This window comes from Pipistrellus hanaki (assembly GCF_964339955.1).
Source record: "Pipistrellus hanaki genome assembly, chromosome: 15".
Lineage (NCBI taxonomy): Eukaryota > Metazoa > Chordata > Mammalia > Chiroptera > Vespertilionidae > Pipistrellus > Pipistrellus hanaki.
In genome coordinates this window covers 50,012,962-50,023,851 of record NC_140517.1, presented here as the reverse complement: position 1 = coordinate 50,023,851, position 10,890 = coordinate 50,012,962, and the positions used below count along the sequence as shown (strand labels likewise).

The following is a 10,890-nucleotide window of genomic DNA, read 5'->3' as shown; positions in this document are numbered from 1 at the left end:
AACCTCGCCTCCAGGAGTGGGGTCACACAAGGGCAGGAGGAGGGCTGTCCATCTTCGGAATGTGCTAAGGGGAACTTCCCTCCCATCCATCCATCCATCCATCCAACCATCCATCCATCCACCCATCCATCCAACCATCCATCCATCCACTCATCCATCTATCCATCCATCTCTCCATCCATCCATCCATCCATCCATCCATCCATCCATCCACCCACCCATCCATCCATCCATCCATCCAACCATCCATCCATCCACTCATCCATCTATCCATCCATCTCTCCATCCATCCATCCATCCATCCATCCATCCATCCACCCATCCATCCATCCACCCACCCATCCACCCATTCATCCATCCATCCATCCATCCATCCATCCATCCATCCATCCATCCACTCATCCATCTATCCATCCATCTCTCCATCCATCCACCCACCCATCCACCCATCCATCCATCCACCCACCTATATATCCATCCATCCATCCATCCATCCATCCATCCATCCATCCAACCATCCATCCATCCATCGACTCATCCATCTATCCATCCATCTCTCCATCCATCCACCCACCCATCCATCCATTCATCCATCCACCCACCTATATATCCATCCATCCATCCATCCATCCATCCCTTCCTTGCTGTGAGGAGTCCGTGAGAATGTACCTCCTTATTTGGGAATTTACCATCACTTGTCTGAGGTCACATGGCAGGGTGAGGAGAGGCCGCAGAGCACTCTGGCCCCCGGGGCGCTGCCCCCTGTGCTGGGGGTTGGAACTGCCCCGAGGACGTGTCTCCTGTAAGGCTCTGACCTTGTGCGACTCACAGCAGGCTCTCACTTGGCCACGGCCTCTCGGCCAGCAGGTAACGGACAACACAGGAACCCAGGCATGTCTGACCCCAAAGCACATTGCCAAGCATCCTGGCGTCTGGTCCCTAGATTGCAGAGTAGTGGGAGCCCTGGCCCATGTGGCTCAGTAGATTGCCCATTGTCCCATGCACCAGAGGGTCGCCAGTGAGACTCCTGATCAGGGCACGAGCAAGGGTGTGGGCTCAATCCTCAGGAGAGCGTGTGCCGCAGGCAGCCCTCCCATGTCTCCCTCTCCCTCTCCCTCTGAGATCAATAAAAACACACTGAACAAAATAAAGCCCTGTGAGTCCCCGGGGACTGCTTTGGACTTCCGCCGGGAAGGCAGACGCAGAAGAACGTGGAGGATGGCCCCCAGCTGGGGCCGAAAGGAGGAGCTGGGTTTCTCCAGGGGGAGAAGGAGGAAAGATGTCCGCAGGAACAAAGCAAAGAACACAGCCAGCCCTGGATGCAGAGGACGTGGGTGCTTCCCACGATGTGCTGTTAGTAACTGTCTGAAGCCCTGGTGTGTGGTCCACCCATCCCCGTGGTGTAAATACGCCCGCTCCGCTGCGGCTGACGTCACGCCCCCAGTGTGAGGTCACTGAATACGGAGTTGAGATTTCTGCTAGCGCGCCAGCCAACGTGTAATATTCCCCACGGTCAGACAAGGATCCCGAAACTGAAGGCAAAGCCAAACAAATAACAAATAGAACCCCAAAACAAAATGCTCAGTCGTCAAGATAGAGAGTACTTTAATGCAATGTTTAAAAATGTGATGCAGCCAAAACCGGTTTGGCTCAGTGGTAGAGCGTCGGTCTGCAGACTGAAAGGTCCCAGGTTCAATTCCAGTCAGGGGCATGTACATTGGTTGCGGGCACATCCCCGGTAGGAGGTGTGCAAGAGGCAGCTGGTCGATGTTTCTCTCTCATCGATGTTTCTAGCTCTCTATCTCTCTCCCTTCCTCTCTGTAAAAAAAAAAAAAGGTCAATAAAATATATTTTAAAATGTGATGCAGCCCTAACCGGTTTGGCTCAGTGAATGGAGTGTAGGCCTGTGGACTCAAGGGTCTGGGGTTCAATTCTGGTCAAGGGCATGTACCTTGGTTGCGTGGACATTCCCAGTAGGGGGTGTGCAGGGGGCAGTTGATCCATGTTTCTCTCTCATCGATGTTTCTCTCTCTCCCGCTCCCTTCCTCTCTGTAAAAAATCAATAAAATGTATCTTAAAAAAAAGAAAAGAAAATATACAACCAGGGCCAGTACTGGCTGGGGTGACCCTGAGTTTCCTGCCAGGTGAGAAGCGGGATGTGGTAGTCCGGGTGTGAGGGTGGAAGGGGACACACACCTGTGTAGTTTGAGGCCTACGCCACCTCGGTTTAGTTTGAATTCATCACGATTCCGTCCGGTTCTTTCAAATTGTGAATCAGCTCAGACTCCATCCAGCCCAGAGGCTTGGACTTCCCCAGGCTCCGCCCCAGCCGCTTCCTGCACCATCGTCGCCATGACAACCGCGTCCCCACGCCCTCCTTTCCGGCATGGACATGGGCGAGCAGAACCACGCTCCTATTGGTGCAAAGTTTGAAGTGGGCGGTTCCCACCCGCTCGCATTGGTGAATTGATGGGGGCGGTGCCATCTCGCATGTTCCCATTGGTTGATTGACCCAAAGGGGCGGGGCTGTGGGCAGCAGTTGTGTGACAGGAGGGGGACGGCGGGGCTGCCCCCAGGAGGGAGGGAGGAGAAGTCCTGGGATATTTGAGCAGATAAAGGTGGGGGGGTCTCACCTGGCGGAAAGGGCGAGAAATCAGGGGCGGTGAGGGGGGGAGATGGGTGGGCGGCTCAGAGACGATGTTTGGGGGTTTCCTGATGTCTGTCCCGCAGGGCGATGACCACCCCGGTGGGCTCCGGCACGGGCTTCGGCTCCGTGTCCTGGTGGGGCCTGTCCCCGGCGCTGGACCTGCAGGCTGAGAGTGAGTCCCCCTCCCCGCAAATCCCACCCCAAACTCTCCCCGCCCCCAGGACCACATCTGCCACCGCGGCCGCCGTCCCAGATGTGCAGTAACGTCCTCAGAGGTTCCAACGGCGAGGGAGGGGGAGGAGGGGGGCAGCCACAGGTGGCCTCGCTCTCTCTGAGGACTACGAGTCCCAGAATGCTTAGAGGCACAGCTCCTTTTAGAACCTACGCTGGGGTAGTGCAAGTTCTGCTGGGAGTTGTAGTCACCGTGCGAAGGGTGGCGCTCTTCAGGCCACCGATCTTAGCCCGTTGTCGCCTCGCTAGGTCCTCCCGTGGACCCGGACCCGCAGGCCAGTCCAGAGCCCGGGACCCCCGAGCTGGATGTGCTGCTGCTGGGTTCGGTGGACGGGCGCCACCTGCTTCAAACCCTGGCCCGAGCCCCGCGCTGGCCACGCAGGAGGTTTCACGTGAGTTGGGATTCTGGGGTATGAAAGGAGTAGGAGGATGAAGATTAGAGTCCCGGTGTGGCTCCATCCAGTCCAGTAGCTGAGCATCAATCCAGGGAGGTCATGGTTCGAGACTTGACCAAGGCACACGCCTGGGTTGTGGGTTCCATCCTCAGTGTGGGGCATGCAGGAGACAGCTGATCCATGATTCTCTCTCATCATCGATGTTTCTCTCTCTCCCTCTCCTTCTCCCTCTCCCTGCCTCTCTGAAATTAATTACATCATTTTTTTATTTTTTTAAATATATTTTATTGATTTTTTACAGAGAGGAAGGGAGAGGGATAGAGAGTTAGAAACACTGATGAGAGAGAAACATCGACCAGCTGCCTCCTGCAGACCTCTTATGGGGGATGTGCAGCAATCAAGGTACATGTCCTTGACCAGAATCGAACCTGGGACCCTTGAGTCTGCAGGCGGAGGCCCTATCCACTGAGCCAAACCAGTTAGGGCTAAATAAATTTTTTTTAAATAAGAGTTCAGAATCCTCTATCAACAAGTGAATCTAAAAATCAAATGAATAAAAAAGCCTGATGAACAGAACAAACTGGTGAATGTAACAGAGTCAGGGGCAGGGAAAGGGAGCAGACTGACAACTCTTGAGGGGCAGGGGGAGGGGATGTCTGGGGTTTGGGAAGAGTTTGGACAGAGAGCTTACACCTATGGATGGATGAGGTCAGTGAGGGTGGGGGGAGGCCTGGAGTGGGGTGGGGACTGGGTGGAGGGGAGCTATGGGGGAGGGGGAAGAGGAACATCTGTAATAATCTGAACAATAAAGATTTTTTAAAAAATACATTTTATTGATTTTGTACAGAGAAGAAGGGAGAGAGATAGTTAGAAACATCGATGAGAGAGTCATCGATCAGCTGCCTCTTGCAAACCCCCTAATGGGGATGTGCCCGCAACCAAGGTACATGCCCTTGACCGGAATCGAACCCGGCACCTTTCAGTCCCCAAGCCGACGCTCTATCCATTGAGCCAATCCGGTTTCGGCAAAGATTTTTTATAAAAGAGTTCAGGTTCCCAAGTACCTGGGGGAGAGGGAAGCTGGGGGCCTGACCCCTAGGTCTGAGGGAGGTGAAGGCTGGGGCCCCAACGTATGCGTCCTGGGGACAGAAGTTGTGGATTCCTGGGTTCAAGCGGGAGAAGGAGGCCTAAGTACGGGGTCTCCCGAGTCGGGCTGGGGAGCAGGGTCCTGAGAGGCCAGCCCCTGGTGTTTGAAGTGGGGGGGAGGGAGAGCAGGGAGCGTTGGTGTACAGGACTCCAGGGTCCTGTAGAAGGAGGGGCCCTGGTCTCCCACTCCCCCAAGTCTCCTGGGAGTCAGAGACGCTGGTCTCAGAGCCGCTCCGCCCGCCCGTCCGTCCTCCCAGTTCTACGTGCTGGAGAATAACCTGGAAGCGGTGGCCCGACACATGCTGTTCTTCAGCCTGGCCCTGGAGGATCCCGAGAAGATGGGGCTGCAAGGTCAGTTGCAGGGACCAACGTGGACCACATGCCCTTGACCGGAATCGAACCTGGGACCCTTGAGTCCGCCGGCCGAGGCTCTATCCACTGAGCAACACCGGTTAGGGCTAACATTTACTTTTTTAAGACAAAGGGAATGTGACATTGGGGATTGGGGTTTCCGGGAGGGTAGCTAGGGGCGTGTAAGTCTTTGCCTTCTAGCTATGGGGTGGGTGGTGCTTGTCTGACTCCTGGTAAGACTGTAAAGAAAGCCTGTGCCATACAGAAGGCGCCATTCTGTAAGCAGGTGATGGGCCGCTGCTCTCATTTCTGGGCCCGCTCACCGCTCTCCTCATTCTTTCTCTCCCTGCCCCCCCATTCCCTCCCCCCGCCCAGCAGAGCGGAGCGAGGCCTTCCTGGAGGTGTGGGGGAACGCGCTGCTGCGCCCCCCCGTGGCCGCCTTTGTGCGCGCCCAGGCCGACCGCCTGGCCCGCCTGGTGCCCGAGCCCGACCTCCTGGCGGAGCAGCTGCCCTGGCTGAGCCTGCGCGCCCTCAAGGTGCCTCCGAAGCCCCCTCACCCCTCACCCCTCACCCTCACCCCTCACCCCTCACCCTCACCCTCACCCCTCACCCCTCACCCTCACCCCTCACCCTCACCCCTGGGTGCCGGGCGGCCGCGGGAGAATGGAGCTGGGGCGGGAGCTGGGGTCCCGGGAGTCTGAACCCCAGCTCCCCAGGTGGGATTTAGACTAAGGGGGTGGCTTCTACTTTCTGAGCCTCCGTTTCTTTTCTTTTTTTTTTTCTTTCTTTGCCTTAACTCTCATCTGAGGATATTGATTTTCATTTTTTATTATATATTAAATTTTTTTTTATTGATTTCAGAGAGAAAGGGAGAGGGAGAGAGAGATAGAAACATCATCGATGAGAGAATCATTGATTGGCTGCCTCCTGCACGCCCCCCACTGGGGATGTGCCCGCAACTCAGATACATGCCCTTGACCGGAATCAAACCTGGGACCCTTCGGTCTGCAGGCTGACCCTCTATCCACTGAGCCAAACCGGTCAGGGCAGGGCATTTTTTATTTTATATATATATATATATATATATATATATATATATATATATATATATATATTTAAATATATATAATTTAATTGATTTCAGAGAGGAAGGCAGAGGGAGAGAGAGATAGAAACATCAATAATGGGAGAGAATCATGGATCAATTGCCCCCTGCACCCTCCCCTCCTCCCCACTTGGGGGGGGGGGGGTGTCAGACCCGCAACGGGGGCATCAAACCGTGACCTCCTGGTTCACAGGTCCACGCTCAAACACTGTGCCACAAGGCCGGGTTCCATTGATTTTTTAGAGTGGGAGGGAGGGAAGGGAGGAGGGGGCCAGAGAGAGAAACATGGATGGATGTCAGAGAGACACATCCATTGGCTGCCTCCTGCACACGCGGTAGCGGGGGTCGAACCTGCAACCCATGTAGGTGCCCTTGCCTGGGAATCCAACCTGCGACCCTTCCGTGTGCAGGGCCAACGTTCTAACCACTGAGCCCCACCGGCCGGGGCAGAGAAAAGGCAGGATGGTGCCCACTCTCTGGGGCGGGAGGGTCACCCCCCCCCCCCAAATCGCTCTCCCATCCCCCTCTCCACCCCCGGCCGGTGCGCAGTTCCGGGAGCGGGACGCGCTGGAGGCCGTGCTCCGCTTCTGGGCGGGCGGGGAGCAGGGCCCCGCCGCCTTCCCGATGCGGCGCCTCTGGGACCTGCGGCTGCGCCACTACCTGGGCTCCCGCTACGACGCCCGGCGCGGGGTCAGCGACTGGGACCTGCACATGAAGCTGCACGACCGCGGGGTGAGCGGCCGGCGGGCCGGGGTCAGGGGGAGGAGGGCGGGCTGGGGGCCCCCAGGCCTCACCGGCCCCTCTCCCCGCGCCCCAGGCCCGCGTCATCCACACCGCGGAGTTCAGGCGCTGGCGGGACACGGGCGTCGCCTTTGAGCTCCGGGACGCCAGCGCCTATCAGGTGCCCAACCGCACCCTGGCGTCCGGCCGCCTGCTGAGCCACGTGCGTGTCCCCGCCGCCCGGCCCGCTCCTTTGGGGGTGTGGGGGGGGTTTGGGGGGAACCCAGGAGCCCAGGTCCCTATCATCGACCCCGCCGCCTCCTCGCCTCCTCGCTCCCTGCTTTCCCAGCGCGGGGAGCGCGTGGCCGCGCGAGGGTACTGGGGCGACATCGCCACGGGGCCCTTCGTGGCCTTCGGCATCGAGTCCGAGGACGAGAGCCTCCTGCGGACCAACAACGGGCAGCCGGTCAAGGTGAGCGGCACCGGGGTGGGCTGCCAGGCCCCGCCCCCTGCACTCCAGACCCCGCCCCTGTGCTCCAGGCCCCGCCCCTGCACACAAGTCCCGCCCCTGCACTCCAGACCCCGCCCATATTACAACAGGTCCTGCTCCTGTACTATAGGCCCTACCCCTGCACTCCAGGCCCCGCCCATCTGCACGACAGGTCCCGCCCCTGTACTATAGGCCCTACCCCTGCACTCCAGGCCCCGCCCATCTGCACGACAGGTCCCGCCCCTGTACTATAGGCCCTACACCTGCACTCCAGGCACCGCCCATCTGCATGACAGGTCCCGCCCCCTGCAACAAACCCCGCCCCTGTGCTCCAGGCCCCTCCCATCTGCACGACAGGTCCCGCCCCTGTACTATAGGCTCCACCCCTTCACTCCAGGCACCGCCCATCTGTATTACAGGCCCCGCCCCTATACTATAGGCCCCGCCCCTGTACTCCAGGCCCCACTCATCTGCATGACAAGCACCACCCCTGCATGACAGGCACCGCCCCTGTACTCCAGGCACCGCCCATTTGTATGACAGACACCACCCTGTACTCCAGGCCTCGCCCCCTGCACGACAGGCCCCGCCTGCACAACAGGCCCCGCCCCTGAACTATAGGCCCCGCCCACCTGCGTGGCAGGCCCCGCCCACAGAGTTCTGGGCTCCACCCTCTCCATTTCCTAAACCCAGTCCCCGGAATCCCAGCTCTCCTCTCAGATGCCAGCTCTGGGGACTCAGGGATGGGAGGGGTGACGAACTCCAAGCCCCCGCCTCCGAGGCCCTAACCCAGCCCCTGGCCACGCCCCTTCCCCCCACCCCCAGACTGCTGGCGACATCACTCAGCACAACGTGACGGAGCTGTTCCGCGCACTGGCCGCCTGGGGGCGCCCGCGCGACGCCCAGGGAGACCCCCAGGGGGTGCCGGGCACCGCGAATGGAACCGGGGAGCCTGGTAGGCGAGGGACCAGGCTCTCCCCCTTGAGATGGGCGGCGGGCTCCGGTGGCAGGGTGGGCACGTCATCACCTTCTGGGGCGAGTGGGACCCGGGACGGCGCCCCGTGCTGCGGGCTCCAGGGGTTTCAGCACCAGTTCCCCGTGCCCTGCATCTCGCCTTGTCCTCAGCACCCCCGATTCCAATGCCAGAATTCTGACCCTACTGCCCAGTCTGAGGCTGAGACCTGACAACATTCTAACATGCTGCTGGGCCCCGGGTCCCCTTTGGCGAAACACCCCTCTGCCCACGTCTGCCCATGCCTCCTCTCAACCGAGCCCCGCCCCGGGTCCGGATGCGCTGTCCCGCCGTGGACCACTGTCTTTCCCTCTCAGTCTCAGTGGCCTGGTCTGTAAAGTGGGTTTCTGCCTACCAGGCCGAGCGTCCATCCCAGAAACTTCCCAGGAGTCCACGGGAGAGGGAGGCTGAGAAAGGGCTTTCAGAGGAACACGGGGTGTCATCCCCCAGCCTTGTGTGCCCCCCACTAACGGTGCTGCTCTCCCCTCCCCCCCCAGCCCCTGGCCCGGCGCCCTTCACCCTCCACTTCCTGCCCCTCGGCTCTGACCGGACCCTCCACCACAAGCGCTGCTACAAGGGCCGGTTCCCTCTCCTCTACGTGGCCTGTGGGTAAGAGGTCCTGGGTCCCCGGCTTCCCTCTCCATCCCTCCTCCCTCAGACCCAGGAGCCAGGCCCCAGCCTCCTCCCTCAGACCCAGGAGCCAGACCCCAGCCCTCCTCCCTCAGACCCAGGAGTCCAGGCCCCCAGCCCTCCTCCCTCAGACCCAGGAGCCAGGCCCCCAGCCTCCTCCCTCAGACCCAGGAGCCCAGGCCCCCAGCCCTCCTCCCTCAGACCCAGGAGTCCAGGCCCCAGCCCTCCTCCCTCAGACCCAGGAGCCCAGGCCCCCAGCCCTCCTCCCTCAGACCCAGGAGCCCAGGCCCCCAGCCTCCTCCCTCAGACCCAGGACTCCAGGCTCCCAGCCCTCCTCCCTCAGGACCCCCACCTCCCGTTTTCTCTCTGCAGGATGGTGCATCTTCTCAGCCCTGAGCTGGGGGCCTGCGTGGCCCCTGGGGGACGCCTGGTGGTGGAGTTAGCCCGGTGAGTCCCAGGAGCGCAGGGCAGGGCACCAGGCTGGGGACGGAGAGCCGGATCCCCTACCACGGGGCTCGTCCATCTCAGGTACCTGGTGGACGTGCGGCCGGAGCAGCTGCAGGCATTCTCGGACCGGGTCGGGGAACTGGTTCAGGCAGCTGGATTCGCCCCCCAGCCCGGGGCCGGGCCCTCTGAGACCTTCGCACGCTTCTGCAAGTCCAGGGTCTCAGCTCCCGAAGACCTGGCTGTGGAATCCGGGACTCCGCCCCCTGATGCCCTGGCCCCTCCCCCTGATGCCCTGGACCCGCCCCCTGATGCCCTGGTTCCATCCCCTGAAGCCCTGGCTCGGCCCACTGATGCCCTGGCCCTGCCTCCTGAAGCCCTGGCTCCATCCCCCGAAGCCCTGGCCCCACCCACTGATGTCCTGGCCCCGCCCACTGACGAACTGGCTCCGCCTCCTGAAGCCATGGCTCCGCCTCCTGATGTCCTCATCCCGCCCCCAGAAGCAACAAACCCGCCCTCGGAGGGCCTGACCCAGCCCCTCCAAGGTCAACCGCCCCCTGAACCCCTCCAACTGCCCTCAGAGTCCCAGGCTTCTTTACTCGAGGCTTCCGCTCCGCCCACAGGGAGTCAGAGCCCCCCAAACCAGAGAGTCTGAGGGGACCCTCAGAGACCACCTCCCCACCTCTCACTTCCAAAGCCGGGTCCTGGAGCTGTACCCTGCACACTCACTCAGCCCCCAGAGACGTGGCTGGAATCTCAGATTCCGTTTCTGAGATCCTCTAGTCTGCCCCTGGAATTCTATAATAGATGGTTCGCTCAGAGTCCCACTCTCCACTCCCGACACTGGAAACGCAGCCCCGAGACCGGCCCTGGGCCTCGGGGGCTCTGTGGGGGTCCCCGGTGCTCTGCGGGGTCCCCCAGATGTCCCAGGCCTAAGCAGCTGTCTCCCGTCCTGCAGCTGCTCTGCACCCACGGATTCAAATAAAGAGCAGAGACTTGTCCGCCTTGTCTGTGTCCCCGTGTCCGTCCTCCGTCCGGCTCCGGGGCTGGGAGCGGGGAGGGGCCGGGAGAGGGCAGGAGAGGACAGCCAGACCACATTCCTGGTTTTCCAAGTGGCCTGGGATTGCCCCGCACCACACACGTGGATCCTCAAATAAGTCAACAAAAATGGATCCCATGGCAACCGGCTTCGGCACTGATACTGGCCATCAGGTGATGGGAGGACAGACCAGGCTGCCCTGGCCGGTGTGGCTCAGGGCATAGAGCGTCGGCCTTCGGGCTGAAGGGTCCCAGGTCTGATTCTGGTCAAGGGCACATGCCCGGGTTGTGGGCTCAGTCCCCAGTGGGGGGAGTGCAGGGGGCAGCCAATCAATGATTCCCTGTCACCATTGATGTTTCTATCTCTCTTCCTCTCCCTTCCTGACATCAATAAAAATATATTTTTTAAAAAGACAAGACTCCTGCCCTCATAAACATAGCAGTTTAGGGAGGGGCTGGGGGCCTGGGCTCCTGGGTCTGAGGGAGGAGGGCTGGGGGGCTGGGCTCCTGGGTCTGAGGGAGGAGGGCTGGGGGGCTGGGCTCCTGGGTCTGAGGGAGGAGGGCTGGGGGCCTGGGCTCCTGGGTCTGAGAGAGGAGTGCTGGGGGGCTGGGCTCCTGGGTCTGAGGGAGGAGGGCTGGGGGCCTGGGCTCCTGGGTCTGGGGGAGGAGGGATGGGGGCCT

General features: G+C 60.6%; 1 protein-coding gene across 1 annotated transcript; it reads left to right on the top strand.

Moving 5' to 3' along the window:
* The first annotated feature begins 2,530 nt into the window (after positions 1–2,530).
* On the top strand, positions 2,531–9,966 carry DNAAF3 (dynein axonemal assembly factor 3). Its single transcript, XM_084906650.1, has 12 exons — positions 2,531–2,618; positions 2,731–2,819; positions 3,128–3,270; positions 4,677–4,770; positions 5,149–5,306; positions 6,425–6,607; positions 6,693–6,818; positions 6,945–7,067; positions 7,911–8,040; positions 8,595–8,706; positions 9,100–9,174; positions 9,256–9,966. Exons 2-12 carry the CDS (start codon positions 2,735–2,737, stop codon positions 9,824–9,826), a joined length of 1,800 nt encoding a protein of 599 aa, XP_084762776.1. The 5' UTR covers positions 2,531–2,618; positions 2,731–2,734; the 3' UTR covers positions 9,827–9,966.
* Positions 9,967–10,890: the final 924 nt, after the last annotated feature.

Bases quoted from the DNA above. Each gene is read 5' to 3' on its own strand.
- DNAAF3 (XM_084906650.1), top strand. From the start codon at position 2,735: ATGACCACCCCGGTGGGCTCCGGCACGGGCTTCGGCTCCGTGTCCTGG. The intron at 5,307-6,424 runs GTGCCTCCGAAG...GCCGGTGCGCAG, and splicing joins TGAGCCTGCGCGCCCTCAAG to TTCCGGGAGCGGGACGCGCT. The intron at 9,175-9,255 runs GTGAGTCCCAGG...CGTCCATCTCAG, and splicing joins CTGGTGGTGGAGTTAGCCCG to GTACCTGGTGGACGTGCGGC.